At 43.4% G+C, this 21,313-nt stretch overlaps 1 protein-coding gene across 1 annotated transcript in view; it reads right to left on the minus strand.

Annotated features, from left to right (window-relative positions):
- Positions 1-12,774, minus strand: part of STK39 (serine/threonine kinase 39) — a 305,645-nt gene extending 292,871 nt beyond the window's left edge. The window contains exon 1 of the mRNA XM_036100896.2: positions 12,419-12,774. Within this exon, the coding sequence (XP_035956789.1) occupies positions 12,419-12,626 (208 nt within the window). The 5' untranslated portion in view covers positions 12,627-12,774. The remainder of the gene's footprint in view (positions 1-12,418) is intronic.
- Positions 12,775-21,313: the final 8,539 nt, after the last annotated feature.

The following is a 21,313-nucleotide window of genomic DNA, read 5'->3' on the forward strand; positions in this document are numbered from 1 at the left end:
AAGGTAGACTAAATGGAACATAAGCTACAAGCAAGCACAAGCAACACAAGTACCTGGAACTTTTACCCACCCTAGCGACTACATGTCACTTACCTGCTTTTAAGGCCATTTAAGCAAATATATAAGCTTCCAAGATGCCTATATTGTCTATTTCTAATGGGCTTTAAAGAGCAGGACAGGAAATTACGGCCCTTACAAAGTCTTGCTGGTTCTATGGAAACAATCGGGAAGATGGCTAGAAATGAACTCAGAGGCTCATTATCTCTTAGTCCTAGAGATGGTCACTTTTTAAACAACTGATGAGTATTTTAGTAAAGATAAACAATCTAGCCCCTGATCTTAACTTGTGCCAAAAATATTCCTCTTCTTAAGTGAGTCCTAATGATCACAATTTGAAACTACACAGACATTGCTCCTAGCTCTATTTCAGCCTCCCAAGTGCCCAGGAAAGGTGCCATGTTAAGACTGTTTCCACAACAACCCTTGTTGAAGGTCAGGCACTGGATGTAGGGCTCCAGAAACTTGAAAGGGCATACACAAGGAAAAATTTTAAAGGATTACATAGTAAAATATTTTGTTACGGCCCCAGTCACCCAAGGGACATCAAACATGAGAAAGTACAGACTGTTCCTGAATTGCCCAAAATTAAACCCAGTTAATCTCCCTGCACAGACTTTTTTTTCACCCCTCAGTCATTAATTCTCCCTCCTAACAAAGCAGGTATCCTACCCAAACAGTGGTTACCAAGTGTGCATTTCTGTTAAGGTACTGACTTAAATACTGGATGTTTTATTTGCTTTGTGATACATTACTTAGGTTAAACCATTAATCTTTTAATGACTGAGATACCAAATTGTTTTAAACTCGAGAGAAAAGAATGACTCAGATACCAAATTGTTTTAAACTCAAGAGAAAAGAAGTGTCCATGATTCAAACTCACCATTTAAGTGACTAAAATTGATACAGGTATTATTTTTTCCAAGTAGAGTTAATTTCACAACTCCTTTGTAATTTCATTTAAAAAAAAAAAAAAACTAGTCAGTTCTTTCTTCATAAATAAAATAAACTGAAGTGATACAGTCTACCACATCCAACCCAAGACTCTGAAGTGATTTCTTAAGGAAATGTAACATTTTGATACTTCTGAAAATAGTGGAACTCATTTTGGAGGATCCTCCGTGTTTACAATAATCACAGGAACATCCCAGAATGAGTTAAGTGGGTAAGATAAAAACTCACACTTCAGAACTATCTCCCTACGTCAACAGGGGTATCTGTTTCACCACACACACAAGAAAGAATAACTGTTCTTCTGAAAATACGAATCAATTAGCTTTCAAATAGAGCACAGAGTGAAAACAAAAGATTTTATTTTTTAAGCAAGGTTAGCATTGCCTCTCTCGTTTTGTACTTCTAAGTCAGTGTCAGCACCTGAGCATGTTATCCGGAGGTGGCCGTCACAATATTTAGTCGTTTTCTGAACATTCTGGAGAAGTTATCATCCAGTGCTGTCCAATAAAATGTTTTGCGGTGATGGAATGATCTATATCTGAGCTATCCAATAGGCTTATTGGATAGTGCAGATTATAGACCTGAAGTTCAAGAAACAAACCCAGTTCTATAGCCACACTAGCCACAATTAGCTACTGAGCACTTGAAATGTGCCTAGTGAAACTGAGGAACTGTGTTTTATTTAACTTTTTTAAAGATTTATTCTTCGGAGCAGTTTTAGGTTTACAGCAAGACTGAGAGGAAGGCAGAGATTTCCCACATACCCTCTGCCCCCCCCCCCACACACACACGCACAGTCTCCCCCATTATCAACATCCCCTTGTCACAACGGACGAACCCACACCGGCACGTCATTACCACCTGAAGTGCGCAGCTGACGTCAGGGTTCACTCTGGATGCTGTACATTCAGAGTTTGGGGAACGGGTTTGGGGAAAAGGATAACGTCATGTAGCCATCATTATGCTACCCCACAGAATGGTTTCACAGCCTAGACATCCTCTGTGCTCTGCCTATTCGCCGCTCACCCCCCTCCCCCAAATTATTTAATTTCCATTAATTTAAATTTAAATAGCCACATGTGGCTAGCAGCTACCATACTGGACAGCTTAGAACCAGACACCCGGTAAAGACCACTGTCGCTGTCCTGGCCGTGACAACGCATCAGCTTGGCGGAAGGGACCCGGCTCTTGCGCAGGAACTGCTCCAGCTAGTGATCAGCTCCGCAGTTCCTCTACTTCATATGCTTTCTTCACCCATCACCTTGCTGCTCCTCAGCCTTTTACTTTCCAACACGCCCATGCACGCCCCCAACTCCGCCTCACTGATAAGGTTATAACCCAGTCTATTTTAACAGAGCAGGCAAAGGATGACGATAGAAATGAAATGACTTTATGTTCATACGCCACCACGCTTACATGTTAAATAAAACACACCCTGATGAAGAAATATACATCAAGATCATTTTAACACCTCTAAAGAAATAAATAAGATTTTTACTGTGATAGTTACATGGTAAATACGTTCCCAGATACTCTGTTAAAATGGTAGTTATAAAATTCATTGACTCAGTAATATTTCTAACTTCTTCCTTCTCAGTAATGAGGAACCAATGTGATGTAAGTAGGGAAAAAAAAAAACTGAACTAGGCAGGAATCACAAGCCTGAGATTCTAAGGACTTTGGGACCAACAGCTTAAAATAAATAAATAAATAACGTTGAAGAACTTAAGCCACTAGAGTCCTGATCTGTAAAACAAAGGAGCAGGAATGGATTTTCTCTTCAGTCTGTTCCAAAATTAAATTTCCTGATTCTGTATTCTTAATGCCATTCCTCACTTAGGAATTGACTTATAAAACCCAACAATGACCTATCATTCCTTCCCCTGAGCACTCTTTCTCCCTGCTTGAGTCGCCCCATAATTAAGCAAAGGGGATGGTGACATTGCCAATTATGAAGGAAGGAAGGAAGGACAGACCAGATAATTCTAATTAAAATGTAAGTAATACAAGATAGGCCAATAGGCACCAATCCAGAAGATATCAACCCCCAAACTAAACAGGGCAAGCAAAAAAGCAACTGGAATGCCCCGTTACAAACCCTGGTAAAAACTGATGCTACCAGTACAAAACAAGAGCACGGGTTCTTATAAGACCTCAACCATCAATAGAATGATTATGAGAAGTCTCAGAACTGGTGCAAACAATTTGCACCAGAAGCCACAGGTCACTGGCTTCCAAAATACTCCCCAAATGAAGGTGCCTGGCTGGCTCAATTGGTAGAGCACGTGACTCTTGGTCTCAGGGTCCTAAGTTTAAGCCCCATGTTGGGGGCAGAGTTTACTTTAAAAAAAAAAGTCAGTAAAATTAAATTTAAAAAAAATATTCCCCAAATGAAGATCTATCATTCATATGGCAGAAAGTCATCAATCTTCACTTACCACATTAGTTCTTCCAGTAAATAGCTCTAATAGTGACCTAAACCCCCAAAACGTCACCAAAATGTATACTTTCACCTAAGGGAAGAACTGAATGAGCACCCCCACTACTTGGCCTCTGAGAATTATACTAAATGTCACTTACCAAAAGAAGTTTGAAAACAAAAGTCTATCTTAAAATGATATTTTCCTATATATTTACATATACAATCAGTTTTAAAAGTCAATTCGTCTAATTCCTCAATGTCCAAGAAGTTTCTTAAAACTAAACCAGAGCTTATTCTCAGACAATTGGCAGGTGGAAAGAAACGTGAACTATATCAGCATTTACTCACATCAGATTCCAAAGTGTGTACCTAAATCAATTCTAGAACTAAAGCACTGCCGACTCATTCTCGTAAGAGCTGCTATTTCTCCCCTGCTTCCCAGTTAAGCCAAGCCTAAAATGCCTTTTTAATTAACATATTGAATTCTTCTCTCAAATCAAAAACTTGACCAATGAATGGCAGATTTGCAAAAAGAAACACTCAAAACACTTGAGTCACTTCAACCATCTTGGAGTTGTTTGGTATAATTTAAAAAACCCATCCTGGAGAAAAATGCAAAACCTCATAGGATTACAAGAATTCTATTTAAGCAGGAAAAAAAATTTCTTCCCAATGAATACACCATAGGAGGAATTATAACACCTATTAGATTGATTTTGAATTAAAAAGAAGGATGGTCTATGGTCTTAGCCATATCCTATCCTATCCACACCAATCTTATTACCTTTGGTCCCTTATTATTTATAAAAATACAATCCCTGCCATCATAACAACCTTTGAAAACCACCTGTCCTGATATTCTGTTCCTGTGTTTCACTTATATCCTTGATCTTTTCCCAACAGTCCTGATTTCTACACAGCAAGAAGCCCCATAGAACTTCAAGGTTGGGTATATATAAATACATAAACAGAAAGAGAGAGGTCATGGGTGTACCCAACAAAGGAAAGCTCTAGAGAAGCAGAGACCAGTACCAGGACCTCCCTGTCCTGCTCTACAGCGCCTAAGTAAAAGGATGCCGCAACTGTGATAGAGAGCTCTGGGTCCTCCATCCGGAGAGACCACCTTGCAGTCCGATGACCTCAGGAAAGTCAGGCCTCTGCACGCTGCCTCCCTGCACAGTACAGGCAAGTGCAAGCGCTCAAGTGCTTACTCTTCATCTGGGAGGATTAATGAGCTAATTTCTACAGAGCCCTTTAAGCTGACTGGCCCAAACGAAACTAAATAAGCATCATCATCAACCACAGGCAAGATCGACTCTTCAGGATCCAGGGAGGCAAATTTTTAGAAGTCAGGCAATGTTCTCCTTAAACAAGAAGGGAAAGAGTGTTTGTCCCCAGAAAATTCAGACTTTCATCCAGAAAACATTTATCAAATACTTAATACGAGGTGTGGGGTATAGAGGCCAGAGACACTGTCCTCAAGAAGGAGTTAACATCTAGTGCCAGGATGGGCAAGGAAGCAAACAATTTGCACACAGTATGAGGACCGCCAGGAGGTGAAATACCCAACAAAGCAAGGGGCAAAGGGAAAGGAGGCTCAGGGGCAGAGACTGTTGCTGTGAAGAAATCATTTATTCCCGGTCTTAACAGGAGGCCAGACCTGGGTGTGTTCAATTTATGAACGTGCATCAAGCTGTACATTTATGATCTGGACGCTCTTCCACATGCATGTTATACTTCAATGAAGGTAAAACTTAAAAGGAGAGACAGTGTTCTTTGTTAAATAAATGAAGACTGTAGGGAACAGTGTGGAATGGTGTTCCAAGCAGAGTGAAAACTTGCCTTGCAAGGGTAGGATAACATGAATGAATTATTTCAGCAATTGCAAAAGGTTCCCACTGGCTGGGAGTTGAGAATGGAAATGACAAGGAAGGTCTGTCTGGAAAGGGAGGCAAGAGACAATTCCCAAAAAGGCCTTCAACACCATGCTTAGAGTTAACCTTAAGAATGATACAAAAGCCACGAAAAGTGTGTAAGCCTGGGGTAACTGATAAAAATGCTGGTATAGCTCTATCATTTTGCTAACAGTGCATACTGTAGCTGGAAGCAAGAATGGAGAGGAGGAAGGAACCTACCTAGGAACTTATTACAATAACCCACATAAGAACTGATCAGGGACTGGACTAAACCGGTGATGGCCAAGAGGAGGAGTTAAAGACAGAGCAAAGAAGATGACAAGGACGCAGAATATCGAGGACTGATGACCAATTCTATGTGGGAGATGGAAGAAGACAGCAAAGTGTGGGATCACTGGCATGTTTCTGCTTCACGCTCGAGGGTCTATTTATTTTTAAAGATTTTATTTATTTGACAGAGAGAGACACAGCAAGCGAGGGAACACAAGCAGGCGGAGCGGGAGAGGGAGAAGCAGGCTTCCCGCGGAGCAGGGAGCCCTTTGTGGGGCTCGATCCCAGGACCCTGGGATCATGACCTGAGCCGAAGGCAGACGCTTAACGACGGAGCCACCCAGGCGCCCCTCACGCTTGAGGGTCTTAAGGAGGATGTTGACGAAGCAAAGGTGGCAAGACAGTGAGTTTAATCGTGAGTACGAAGTTCTATGGAACACCTATACAAAGACCTAGAAAGGGCAGCGGACGCGCTGGTCCAAAGAGGGAGCACGTCCACATTTCAGGGGATGGGTGAAGCCGCAGGCATATGGTGAAGGGGATCCTGGAGCAGGGGCCGGCGTGAGAGGAGAAGGAGAGAGGGCAGATGGTGCCAAATCCGGCAGAGAGGAAAACAGAGGACTGCAGTGTCCTGGGGCTGCGGCCACCACGCAAGGGTCCCGGCGACTGTGGAGATGGCACCTCTGGTTTCTTAGCGAGAGGGCGAAAGCCCGATGGCAGCGGGCTGAGACGTGAACGAGAGGTTCTTTCGAGCGGCTTAGCTGCCAAAGGAAGGAAGGAAGGAGAGGAGGTAGTGGCTAGAGGAGGAAGGGGTAGTGAGTGTTTTGTTTTGTTCTCTTTTGTTGTTAAAGGTAAGAAAGACCTGAGAGTATTTTTAAGCGGAGGGAAAAGCAGAGAGGGAAGGAAGGAGATAGGGGAGCAGCAGTGATGACTTTATCTGAACACAAATGCTCCTGTCCTCTCGCGCTCTGGGACCCGGGGATGTTTCTTTTAGTCAGCAGCATTTCCTGCCAGCATGGCAGCCTCCACAGGGCAAACTCAGAGGTGGAAGAAAAGTGCAGTCTTAGCAGGTCCTTCTCAGAGCCCTGTCATAATGGGCTGTTCCTCCCAGCAGCCTTCCCGCAGGATGCTCTCACCACTTGTCAGATGGCCATTTGGCACCTAAACCCCTGAGCTCTCCAAATGGCCAGGAGCTCCACAGGTCTCTCCACTTCCTCCTGCAGAGGAGGGAAGATGCAAGGGGGGGAAGGGGGGCTGCCAGCTACCTTCTAGCCAGCACACCCCAGGAGGAGGACACGAGCAGGCAAACCCTCCCACCAGCTCCCTCCCTGCTAGAAACCGAGCAGAGAAACCCTTCAAGCCACTCCAACATCTTGCCAGAGACAGGGCTGTGTTCTCTCCTGATAACTTGCATCTGATTAGCCAACGTCGTTTTTAGTAGTCATGGCTAAGCGTGCCCTGTGCCAGGCACCCTTCTAAGGGCTTTACTCTCTCAATCCTCACAACCTTATCTTGATCATCTCCATGTTAGCGATGAGGAAACTGAGTGCAGACACAGCTAAGTAATTTGCTCAAGGTCACAAGGCCAGGGACTGCTATGGTCAGGATATGAAAGAGACCCAACCACCTGACTCCAGAGCCTGCGATGTTGTGATTCATTCTCAGACATCATCAAAAATGCAGTGCATGACAGATTGTCACAGACATGGAGGAACTCATAATGTTACTGCTCACAAATCAAAAGCATAAATAAAATATTTTAATAGTACTACCAAAAGTCTCTTTGCACCTAGAGACATTTTCCCACATGGCACTTTGAACAGCACCTTTAAAAGAGCATTTCTGTGCTCTAAAACAAATTATTATCCTTGTTGAGATCTATAGATATAGTAAAAAAAAAAAAAAAAACCCACACTGAACTGTACACTATATAGGGATGAATTGTATGGTAGGTGAAGTATACCTCGTTAAAGCTGTTATTTAAATAGGAGATTATGATAAAGAAAGGCATACCAATAAATTTGATAACTTAAAGACAAAAATTTCATGAAAGACACAAATGACTGAAATTAGGAGAAGACGATGACAAAATCCAAATAGTAAATACAAACTTGAGGTGTGGATGGCTTCACAGTGAATTCTATAAAATAAATGAAAAAGCATTTCTGTTATAAGTGTAACTAATATCAATTATACACTTAGAAAACAGTTAAAATGGTAAATCTTATGTGATGTATATGTGTATATTTACCACAATAATAAAAAAGTACAAAAAGAGTATTTCTATATACATTTTTGTCTTTACCAAAAAAAAAAGTGAAATGATAAGAAAACTGAGGCCCTCTTAAGCCATACATCTGAAGCCTCTTTTACTTAAAAAAAAAAAAAAAAAAAAAGCCAAGGGCACCTGGGTGGCTCAGCTGATTGAGCCTCTGACTCGTGATTTCAGCTCAGGTCCTGATCTCAGGGACGTGGATCAAGCCCCAAGTCAGGGTCCACACTCAGCACAGAGTCTGTTTGTCCCTCTCCCTCTATTCCCACACACCCACACTCACGCGCTCTCTCTCTCTCTCAAATAAATAAATAAAATCTTGTTAAAAAAAAAAAAAGGCCAAACTAGCAAACCAACAGCAGTTGCAAAGCAGCCCAATTTAAAGGTCTGGGAGATACACACTCAGGGCCTTGGCCCTCTGAGATCCTACAAAAATGACTGTGAGCCAGTGCAGCTCCCAGGGTCCTCAAGATCCCTCTAGAACATCCATAAAACCAGTTCTAATCTCTAAACCACAGAACTCTGCACAAACTCAGAGCACAGAGTGAAACGAGAGTGCTCTGGGCTGCTTTCAGGGCTCATTTTAGGAAAAAACTGTTGCTCCTTGAAAACCTGGCCATATGCCCTATTACCTGGGCTTGGGGAAAATGCATCTGAATGGTTAAAAAAAAAAAAAATCACAGGAGAGAAATAAAGTGCCCAGAGTAGCCCTTGGTCAAACTATGGCTAGGATTCCAGGAACCAAATTCTTGCGTTGGCGAGGACCAAAAATTAAATGTATTACTTTTTATAAAAGATTTTATTTTTAAGTAACCTCTACACCCAACGTGGAGCTTGAACTCACAACCCCAAGATCAAGAGTCACATGCTCCACGGGCTGAGCTAGCCAGGCGCCCCTAAATGTATTACTTTTAGATCATTCTAAATGACCACTCAGGACAAAATGAATCAACACGGAGAAATCAAGTACAAAACTAAAGAAAGGCTTATCCTACAAAAAACCTAAGAAAAACAAACATCCTCGGAGGCACAAGTCTATTTAGGGCTTCTCTGAAGAAAACCAGCGAAGATCACAGCCCCCCGGCCACAATGATCGGACTCGAATACAAAAACTCGTATGGCAGTGACTACAGCCCTTTGACAGAAAAGTTGCTTGAAGTGGTTCAATTCTACTACAGATGCCAAAGCCAGCATTTACGTGACTCTCTGTTCATTCTGTTCCACAAAGAAGGTAACACTATTAATATCACCAACAAATAAACTAATTTTTCAATTGGCCTATCTTTGGGTACCCCTGATACTTCTAAAGAATGAACTGGAGAGTGGGATGGAGGGGAGAGGTGAGGGACAAAGCTTCACGAGGCTGAAGAGGATAAAGAGGAAAGACGACCTCCCAAGAGCAGCTACTTGTTTAGGAGACAGTAATATCTCAAGTCTACGAAGATAAGAATATCGATGGCTAAAAGGAATTTAATAATTTCCCAACATTTTCAACCCCTCTCTTAAGTATAAAGCTCCCTCCGATCGACTTGACATCATTTCCAGGTCATGCATAAACTTCTGAACTAGATTACCCCTAAGAGCATTACAAATTCTCCATTGATCTTTTACAACACAAGAACAGCAATACAACAGACGAGAAAACTTTATTTTTAGACTTGCAAAATCCCGTGTTTACTTTTCTAAAACAGAAGTCAAACAACTGAACCTGCTTTGTTTGAATTTTAGTAAACCGATTCTCTCGTAATCCTGAGGCCCCAATCTCTGCCCAGGAGGAAATGAAGAAAAAAGTGCTCTGTGCCACGCTGGAAAGTTAAAACACGGTGCCTCCCGTCATCTTCTGCTCAGGCCCATCCGAGCCTCCTGCTGGCCGCAGTTCACACTGCCGGAGCCCTATCATATGACACCTGCCGAATGGAGGGGGGAGGCAGAGGCTCTCCACCCGCATTCGTGTCGAAACTAGTTCAGTGTCTGAACTACTAACTTCTGCGTGTAATGTTTAAGCATAAGTGCTTCACCGTAAGTTCACTTGTAATCACTCAACTAGCATTAAACACGGAATGGAAATGGGTTTATAATTCCCTATAAACAATTAAGCCCTGGCAAAACCCTATTCCAGCAATCTGATTTGTCAATAACATGGCCTCCGCACAGACCATCGTTTAGTTGGAAAAATATGAGATAAATTTAAAATGTAGAAAAGCCCTTGCCACAGTGTGAATGTGCAAAACTAGGGGTAGAAGTAATAAGCAGGTGTTCTGTTCTCAAATTCCTTGGGTAAACTGACCAACCATAATTAACAATGCCCTTACTGCAAGCAGAAAGAAGCCCTGCAATTAATCACATCACTTAAAAGATTTTTATTCATTAGCTCACAAAACTAGTCAACTCAAAATACTATGCTTTCAAAAGGCAAAGCTTGCATCATAACCCTGATAATTGACAAAATAAGCATATAAATTGATTATAACTAAATTCTGGTGTTCCCGTGATCCCCAGCCCCCTCCTCCTTTGTGCTCTCCCAGAACTCACTCTTCACCTCTTATAGAATCGTTTACATGAAGTTGCGGAGTCCTTGAGGGCAGGAACCATTTTTTTTAACTTGTATACTACTAACATCTAGCACAATGCTTGGGACATAGTAGGGCCTTAGATTTTGTGCCACAAATAAAAAATAGGGGATCACATGCTATGAAGTATGTAAAAAGAGGTGCAGAGGAAGCCAATGTACTTTGCCTCAGGAAAAGCAAAAGGCTTCTCAAGGAAAATTCCCTCTGGCCTTGGAAGCTGAGTGAGATTCCCTACAAACATGGGCACTTGGATGAGAGAAGAGCCTGTGCCCAGACAACGAGGAATGGGAGACCAGATGTGTCATAGGACAGCAGAATATTCAGGGTACCATCAACACAAGCAGACTCTGGGAAGGGGCAAAACCAAAAAATTGAAGGGGCTCATATGCCAGGTTAAAGCAGTTTTCACTGGATAGTTCTTGAGAAGCCCGTAAAGTGATTTAATCCAGGCAGTGACACAAAGACAATCCCTTGACAACCCCTGGCCCAAAGTTGTGGAAAGTCTGGGTTCTCAAAGAATTTTATAGAGAGATGTCTATTTTAGATTATTTGAAGTTTTTATATTCTGGGTGACTGTTCTGCCCATCATTTTCTCATATATATGAAATATATGTGTATTTCAGCCTATGCTGTTTCATGCACAAAGAAGCAGGGGATACTCATTTAAACGCCTAATGAAATTCTCCTGTTTTAATTTTTTAAAGGGGAGTCTGGAGAATTTTTTTTTTAAAGAAAAGCAAAAAATATATATTTTGTATATACATGTATCTGTATACATGTATATACATATATATATATTTAACATAAATATCCTCAATTCCTTTTTCAACACCGTACTTAAATATCCAGCTACGGGAAAGCTGCACCCCATCGCAGCCCCAGTAAGGTTAGAAGCGGAGGGTCCACTTTGCCTGGAGGCTTCCCTAACTAGGTCTAACAAGACTCTGAAAAAGGATGACCATTCAATAGGAAAGGTTCTAAGTAAAGGGTCAACACAAATCTCTGGGCCTTTCACGTGCTTGGCCCAAGGAAAAGTAATGCCGGCTTCTTGCCGTTGACTTTGCCAGGTTTTGAAAAATGTAAGATAAGGTGGTATTTGTGAGCCGACTAGATGGCACCGAACGGCAGGAAGCAGATCACGGAAAGCCTCGGGTTTCACTCTTGCAGCTCGGCCCTGAACCAGAGAAAAGCACCGGCCCGGTGCAGGGGAGGAGGCCAGGGCGCCTGCTTTTCCCCGGGCGGCCGGGCTGGGCGGCAGGCGGCGCGCCAAGGCACCGAGAGGCGGGTACCCGGGCGCGCCGGGCTGCAAGACGGGCGTGGAGCAGCGGCTGTCAGGCAGGGAGACCAGCATCCTCCCCGGCCTTGGGAAAGAACCCGGGCCTCCGCGATTCCTACGTGGCCCCGTTACCCACCGCAAGAGGCTGCTCACAGGAGGCGGAGGCGCGGAGCTTGGAGAGCAGAGGCGCGGCTGCGCCCCCCGAGTCCCCCAGGACGCGGCCCCCCGGGCGCAGCGCGGGGGCGCTGGAAGCCCAGGGCGGCGCCCCCGCAACCCCACCCCACCCCACCCCACCCGCAGCTGCCTGCCCGCGTGGCCACTCGCCACGGGCTGCGGCCCCACCGCGCGGGTGGAGGGTGATGCTGCGGCGTTGCCGGGTCCCCGGCTCCGCCGCCCCGGCGATCCGGGAGATAAAAGTTTGCAGCATGCGGCTCGTCTGCAGTGCGAGTCACATCCGCCGCGCCGCCTCCTGCAGCACCAGCGCTCAGAGAACGAACAAATAAAAAAAAAAAAAAAAAAAAAAACTGTTGAAGCCGGTAGGCCCCGAAGCCGGCCGCTCTGCCTCCCGGGCGTGCATGCAGGCGAGCCCGGCATCCCGCGCCCCCTCCCGCCCCCGGCCGCGCCTCCCTCCCGGCCTCGGCGCTCGGCCTGGGCCGGCCCCGCCGCGCCCGCCGCACTGACCGATAACCTCCTGCAGTTCGTACGCGTCCCTGCAGATGGGCCAGCCGACGGCCTGCGCCGCCGGGGCCGGAGCCGGAGCCGGGGCCGCGGGCGCTGCCGGGGCCGCCGCTGCTGTCGCGGCCGCGGGGGCCGCCGTCGCCGCCGCCGTCACCGGGGCTATCTGCTGGGACTGCTGGACGTGCACGGGCGAGCCGCTTGGCTCCGCCATGATGCTGCCGGAGGAGAGCGGGAGGACGCGCCGGCCGGCGGACGACCTTCCACTTGAAACTTCCCTTCCCTCACCACCGACACCTCTCGGCCGGCGCACGCCCTCCCCGCCGCGCCACCGCCGCCGCCGCCGGAGCCAGCCACGAGGGGAGGGAGCGAGGGAGGCCGAGCCGGGCGGAGGGAGGAGGCAGCGCCGGCAGAGGCGGGGTGGGGAGGAGGCGGCGGCCGCCGCGCTCGCCGCGCGCCCCGAGCCTCGCGCGCGCAGTTCTCTGCCTCCGCGAGGGGAACCGCCGCCCCGCCGCCCCCTCCCGCTCTGCTCGAGGCCGGGGAAGTTTCCACGGAAGGGGAGCAAGGCGGGTTTGTGTTTGCTTTGAGGGCCCGCGTCCCAGACGGTCAGGCTCTCCAGAAGATGCCCCCTGGGGACCCCGAGGGCGGGGTCGTTGAACCGCCGCCAGGTTCTCAGATTCAGAAGTCGCCCCAGCTAAGGAGAACCTGAAGTTCATTTACAAGTTAGCGAGAGAGACACCTACACGCGGGCCGTTTGTAGAACGCCAGTTAAAAAATAACCCAAGTTGTAACTTTCCTGCACATTACCTGCCAATATCCCTTTCCCACCTTGTCTAATCTAATCTCAGCCCTTCTATTTTTTTTCCGCCCCGAGTGAAACATGATTCCTTAGGTCCCTGGCTGTTCACAGACTTTTCTTCATTTGTTCCCGGCCGCCTGGATCCCAGGGAAGTGATACAAGAGCCTATGAAGTTAGTATTTTAAAAATGTGAGGGGTTTGGACACTTTATTTCAAATTCTGTGTTCTTAATAACATGCCACATTAACTCCTTACAACAAGAAATAGCAGGCATATCTTTTGCAGAGCATACTGCATCATAAATAAACTGCTGAAAACTTTTGATTAATTGCTGGCTTTTTTTTTTTTCAACACTCCCAAAATTACCTCATCTTTAAAATTGCTACGGTATAACCATAGGTCTTCCTAATTATAGGTGTCATATTTCACGCTGAATGTTCCCTGTGTTCCCTCGGTAGTCATGACCAAGATTACACCATTCTTGTCTTAAGCAGAAACGGTGCAGTGAACCAATGGTTCTATTGGTCATTTTGCCAAAATTATCTTGTGTAGTTTTCATAACAACAACTACTGAATAAATGCATTAGAATAATGAGCATTATTTAAAAAAAACTCTAAGAAAGATGTGATACTTTGTCTTCTGCATTTATACACAAAAATCTCAAGTTTTTTTGAAGACAATTAGGAAACTCAGAAATTCATTAGAAGAAATGTTATATGTCTAATCAAACAGTGATGTAAACTAAAATGAGTGTGCTTAATCTCTTACAGCATTATGGAACAGATGGGGTAAAGCAACTATGGTGCTCTGGTCTATAAGCAGAAATGTATGCTGAACTAAGAAAGTGTACATCTTTTATGCATGGGTGTTCAAAAACTGTGTATTGATTTTAATGTCTGTCAAGAAACAGACAACTTCATGAACAAATAAATTCTAGGCCTCTGATGTTCTTAGTGGGGAATAATAGGGAATAGGGGACCTCTCCTTTTCAAGCGCTGTTCCCCACCCCAAAGAACTTTTAAGGACTGTTTTTAAGGGAAAAGAAAAATGATTATATTGAATACGACCTCCATTTTGTCATATGAATTTATATTTTGAATTTCAAATCATGAAGTGAGACCGTAAAGGCCAGGAAAGTTCTTGGATCTTAATTGGAAAACATGATGCTGTCAGGACCAATAGCACAGATTTGAATCAAACACAGATCACTTAGTTTCCTACAAAGAACAACTGTTCCATAGTCACATACCAGATATCTGTACCCAGCCCACCACTTTCCAAATGGCCACCAGAAAGAGGACTTGCAAAAGCTGATGACTCAGTGTAGACGCATCACTACTACCAGTAAGTGGGTTTAAAGAAGAATGTTTACTATTGGTGGCTTTTAGAATCATTTTTATATCTAAAGAACAGAACATTAATTATATTTTTTTAAATTATAAAATTATAAAAGCATTCATTAGAATTTTAAGTTAATGTTTTCATAAGCAATTGAGTGAAGCGGTACTTAAAACTCAGAAATAAGTGTATTTAAAAAGTATTCAACTGATAGGCAATTTTCCCTGAAAGCCCATTACTAAATTTAAACTGAAAGATGGCAGGGGAGGAAGACTTTAAAATATAAACAAGCTTTACTTCAATACATAAAGAATACATTCAGTCAGAGACTTTAAAACAGAGAAAAAATAAAAGTCTAAATTTTGTTAAGCTTTTACAACTGCCTCATTATAGGTCAGGGTTTCTCAAGTTCAGCACTTGTGATAATTTGTGCCAGATAATTCTCTGTCATGTAGAGGTCTGTTCTCCTGACCGCTACTCATTAGATGCCAGTAGTACCCCCACTCTCAGTCATGACTACCAAAAATATCTCCAGACATTGCCTCTGAAGAGCAAACTGCTGCCTTAGATAAACTATTTATACAAAATTGTCATCTTATAAACAGAGTATCGCAGTGGTTCTTTGCTTTACAAAGAGCTTCTATAGTATTCAGTTAGTTATTTGTAAATCCTGAAGGGGATCAGAATCTGCGACCCCAAAATATGCCACTTTGGCATAAGAGCTATTCTGAGCTGAAGGCAATTAAGAAACAAGAGACACGGGGCACCTGGGTGGCTCAGTCGTTAAGCGTCTGCCTTCAGCTCAGGTCATGATCCCAGGGTCCTGGGATGGAGCCCCTCATCGGGCTCCCTGCTCAGTGGGAAGCCTGCTTCTCCCTCTCCCTCTGCCCACCCCCTCCTCATGTTCTCTCTCTCTCTCAAATAAATAAATAAAAATCTTTAAAAAAAAAAAAAAGAAACAACAGACACAGGAAGAGCTCTCTGCTCCCCCATATCTGCCTAAAAGCAGGGCATAAATTTCTCGCTTGTAAATGGAATTTCCATTCATAAAGGAAATTTCCATTTGTAAAGGTGCCCCCTCTTCCGTAACAGAAAGAGGAGAATGACTCTTCTCGGGGAAATGGCACTGAAATGAGTCTGCATGAACAATCTGTATCTATCCTTAGTTTACCTTACACACTTTCCAGCCACCATCCCATAATTCACCCCTGCTAGGAGCCAAACCTCTTTTTCCTTTGTCTAACCACTTCTCCACAATTTATCACCCTTTGTTAAAATGGTATATAAGCCCACCTCTTTGTTTATTCATCGTTGAGTACTCCTACATATATGGTGATTGCACATCCGCACATGGTTTTTTCCTTTGCTAATCTGTCTTTTGTCAGTTTCAATTCTCAGGCCTCCAGTCACTAAATTTAAAAAGTTAGAGGAAGGTTTTTTTCCTCCTCTACAATCCTTTGAATATCTAAGAGATGTGTAGTGTAGTGGCCAAGGTTTTGAAGAAAGAAAGTGCCAGAATCAAACCTTTCCCCCACCACTTTTTTATCTCTGACTTTGGACTTATTAAACTATGTCTCAATTTCCTCATTCACACACATCAACATCCTAATAACTTCCTTGTGGGTTGATACAACATAATTTGTATGTAAGCAGCTCCACATAATGGCTGACACATAGTACATGCTCAGTAAAATGAAAACCCTCATCAATGTCATCATCATTATTATCCTTATCTGCCAAGATTTGTAACAAAATATATAGGAGAAAGAGACATAATAATGGCAATCATGAACTGTACAGAATATAAGCTCCCTGAGGGCAAGAATGTTTGTTCCTTTGGTTCACTGCTGTTTCCCAGTGCCTGGAATAACATCTAGCATGGAATATACTCAGTAAATATTTGTTGAATGAATAAAATAACACTTTTTAAATGTATAAAAACATGCTTTTAAACATCAGAATGAGTCAGCTATGTCAAGGGTGCATTACATGGGAGGAAACTGGAGGTGGAGAGACCTACTTGAAAGCCACTGTTATAGTCAAGTTAGAGAAATGTGCATGTGAATAAAGCTCATGATATTGAAGATAATGATGAGGGGGTAGATTTAAGAATTATTTAAGGAGCAGAGAAACAGAACTTGATGACAGATGAGATTCCTTTAAAAATCAAATTGCGCAATGCATTAAAAAAAAGTAGATGTACACAAGTACAATTTATAAAATGTTTTAGAAATACGTCTAGTGAAGGAATGAGAGGCTCTTGATTGACAGATGGCTTTTCTCCCATGGCTAACCTATAATCTACTGCAAAGTCACGGCCACTGCATGGTGGGAAAAGGCCAGATGTTCTTGGGTGGGAAGAAAAGCTATCACCATATCTTCCGTCTCCAACTCTTTCATACTTACGCTTTTAGTAACTGTGTTTGAGGGCAAAATTGTGGAAGAGCTGGATTTTAATTCAAGCGATTGCTTCTAAAGACAAGAATCCAATGCTTTTGAGTTAGGGTGATGGCAAGGCATAGTAAAAAAAAGGGATCAGTTTAAATCAGTAATAGCTGGATTGAAATACTTGCTCTGCACTTACTAGCTGGCAGCTTAAACTCTCTCAGCCTGTTTTCTTAAAGCGAGGACAATCATCCCAGGATGACTGGGTGGCTGGGAGGATGAAATGAGCTGGTATGTGCAACACACCTGACCCACCGCACACAGAAGTGGGTGCAAAATTCTGGACTGGGAGGGATCCAGGGTGGGGGGGTAGTCTCAGGGGAAGGTAGGTATTATAGGTTGAATTGTGTCCCCTAAAAAGATAACGCTGAAGTCCTAAACCCCAATACTTGTGAATATGACCTTATTTGCAAATAGGGTCTTGGTAAATGTAAGCAAGTTAAGATTAGGTCATACTGGATTAGGTTGAGCCCTATTCCAGTGACTGGTACCCTTCTAAGAAGAGGAAATTTGGACCCAGAGAAACAGACACACACAGGGAGAATGCCATGTGACCAGGGAGGCAGAGACTGGAGTGACAGGTCTATAAACCAAGGAACGCCAAAGATTGCCAACAGCAACCAGAAGCTAAGAGAGGGGCATGGAACAGATTCTCCCCTAGAACCTCCAGTAGGAACCAACCTTGATTTTGGACTCCTAGACTTCAGACTGTGAGCGAATACATTTCTGTTATTTTAAGCCACTCGGTGTGTGGTACTTTGTTACAGCAGCCCTGGGTAACTAATATAGCAGGATTACGGGATTTGTTCTTTAGCCAACTGCATGCTATTTGGGCTGACTTTAGCAAAGAGCACTAATGGAAATTAGCCACTCCTTTGGAGCCACCACGCTACCAAAACCCTGGACTTTACAACTTGCTTTTAATATTATTTTCAAAACAACCTGCAGAGTAAGTATCTTAATGAATTCTTGGCAGAGATGTCAAATGTCCAACTGAAAAATGTGTGCAAGAATATATGAACCTGGGCACCTGGGTGGCTCAGTCATTAAGCGTCTGCCTTCGGCTCAGGTCATGATTCCGGGACCCTGGGATTGAGCCCTGCATCAGGCTCCCTGCTCGGCGAGGAGTCCGCTTCTCCCTCTCCCACTCCCCCTGCTTGTGTTCCCTCTCTCGCTGTCTCTCTCTGTCAAATAAATAAATAAAATCTTAAAAAAAAAAAAAAATATATATATATATATATATATATGAACCTTTCCAACTTTGAAGAGCTTTCCCACTTAGCATACTGATAGAGATGTCATGTGCTTTCCACTAGCACAGCTGATGCTATCTGTCATCTAAAGTCCAGAACTGGTGTGATTCTATTTTATTAGGTTTAACACAATTTAGTGTTAAGGTGTCATTAGTGCTTATTTCCCAGGCATAAATGGAAAAAGAGGCTTAAATCTATTTTAAGTTGAATTATGGCAAAGACACTGCTTCTTAAATTCATCATATGTGATTAAGGAATTAAACTTATATGAATTAGAACTCGCAGACATGTGTTTTCATTTATTTCCTGGCCACCTCTTGAAATTGACTTTCTATTGCATTTTTGTATTACAGACAAAATTGCTCCGGTAACAGTTAATGCCTCTTCATTAATCTCAAAGGTTTCTGACCATGATAGAAAGGTTTCTGGTCCTGGGGCGCCTTAGTGGCTCAGTTGTTAAGCTTCTGCCTTCGGCTCAGGTCATGATCCCAGGGTCCTGGGATTGAGCCCCACATCGGGCTCCCTGCCCCGTGGGAAGCCTGCTTCTCCCTCTCCCACTCCCCCTGCTTGCGTTCCCTCTCTCACCGTGTCTCTCTCTGTCAAATAAATAAATAAAATCTTAAACAAAAAAAAAAAAAAAAGAAAGAAAGGTTTCTGGTCCTGATAGAGAGTGGTCTTACTGGAAGCCCTAATCTCTGTATCAGTAGGAGAAGACCTCCATATTTAGCAAGGTTGGCCCTTTTCTAAAACATCCAAAGGCATTACGGTAAATCTGTGCAACATACATATTTCTTTCATGATGTAATCTGTCTAAAACCTGATAGTCCTGTCCCAGGCAGAATGACATTAAAATGTAATTAAAAGCAATTTGATTCTTTAGTGCTGACTCCATCCATTGAAGAATCTCAAATAGGAAATCCATTCATTACACAAAACAGCACTTTCTGAAAATATTTTGTTCATCCCTCTCACCTTCAGATTCTTCCAAATACCAAAGATATCTCAATGTCTCTCTCTTCTTATTAAAAAATCCTCTCACCAGAACTATCCACAAAACCCTGAACACTCTTCCATCTCTGCCTCTCTGGCCTCCCTGCTGAACTCAGATCTTTATCAGGAGCGGTACCTTGGGTTACATGCATTCTGAGACAAAGGAGGACCAGGGGCTGCCCTGGCTTGTACGGAGGGGTATGTAATAAAACACTTGTAATTTAACGTATTAATATTCTTTCATTCAGTAAATACATTTCTAGGGACTATAATTTGCATGGCACTTTTCCAAGTGCTGTAGGAAAATGAAAGACAAAACTACCTCCGCCCTTAAGAATTGTATAACCCATACAACTCCACTTTACCCAGTGTCCAATCTTCCAGGGCCCCAACCACCCCCTAAAGTTACCAAAACATGTGAACAGCTAGAGGTCACAGAGATGTCATAGGATGGGTCAGTTTGCCGATCAAAATGAGTAACTTCTTTTGTTATTGACTGGCAAAGTCTAAGCAGCAACAGCACCAACAAAGCGAAACCATACCCTTCTGGTGCTGAAGTCAAGGAATCCTAAGAGAAATAGCAGGAAATGGCAAGAAAAATTAAAATGAATTTCAGACAAAAGAGAGGAGAGCACAGAAGGAGAAGCGGATGTTAGGGGTAGGTAGAGATACTTTGAGAGACAGATGCCTTTGAAATCAAGCAGTTAGAAGAGGACAGCAGAAATGGCCTTGAAGAAAGAAAAGAATTAGGGTGGAAGGAAGTTCAGTGTCAGGGGCCAGACCCGCATCAGAGGAGACACAGTCCAGGTGCAAGCGCGTATGTCTACACAGCGTGAGCAGCGGCCCATGTCACGCTGAACAGTGCTGGCCCAGCAAGGCACGTTGTCCTGCCAGAAAGCTAGCCCAATGTTGCCAGATCCTCCGGTTGTTTCAAGAGAAGCCAGCAATTCTGATTTCATGTGAAATTTCTCAGTTTTTAAATATTGGCCCAATTTTATACAATGCTGCGCAGAATCTGATACCATATACATAATGTGTAAAAACAAGAAAACACTAAGAAGAGTCTTCAACTAAGTACCTACTAAGTGAAACATGGATCAGAATGATAAACTCCAAATTCAGGGTAGTCATTATGTGGAGAGGATAGGCAGGGGAAAGGCACACAAAGGGCGTCCATGGCATCTGTAATGATTTATTGCTTTAATAAAAATCTGTAATAAATACAGCAAAATGATAAGATTTGTTAGACTGTTTGGCAGGTCCATGAGTTTTTATTACCTTTGTATCCCTACTGTGCTGTATGTTTGAAATATATCACAATTATAAAACAATAATACTGTGTAGGCCAAACATTTTTAGCCCACATCAGACCAGTGGAGCACCATTTTGCAGCCTTTGCAGAGCATGTCTCAAACAAACAAACAAACAGAGAGCCATGCTCGGGTTAGTCCAGGGAGTAAAGTACAGGTGGTCCAGGTGTCTTTCAGTCTGGCTGGGCGTCAGAATCTCCTGTGCATCTTGTTAAAACTCTTCAGGCCTGGGTGTTGCCTATATTCTACTAAACCATAGCCTGCTGGTGGAAACTGGGCATCTAGATGATTCTACTGGGCAGTCCAAGTTGCAAATAACTGTGATGGCCCTGAGAACATCACTGTCATACAGGAAAGCCACAACAACTAGAAAAGCACCAGGGCCAGGGGACTCCTGCTCGTGCACTCACTCTCTCAAATAAATAAAATCTTAAAAAAAAAAAAAAGACGAAGTCTTTTTGAAATAAGAACTGTTGAAATAGTAACTATTTTTAAAAATATTTTCATTGACATGTTTAGAATAAAATAATATTTAGTGCATTATTTTAAAGAAACAAACTATGAACCCATCATGTGTGAGCTTTGGGCATAGGAATGTGGAATGATGGAAAGGTGAATGAGACATGTCCCTGCTCTCAAAACTTAATATCTAATGGGACAGACAGACATGTAAATGAATAATATATCCCTTGGGGACAGGGAGATTGGTCACATGTACAAGACTAGTTTTGCCTCAAAAACTCCAAAACTAGGCATTTAAGTTAT

This window comes from Halichoerus grypus, chromosome 4 (assembly GCF_964656455.1).
Source record: "Halichoerus grypus chromosome 4, mHalGry1.hap1.1, whole genome shotgun sequence".
NCBI classification, from domain to species: domain Eukaryota; kingdom Metazoa; phylum Chordata; class Mammalia; order Carnivora; family Phocidae; genus Halichoerus; species Halichoerus grypus.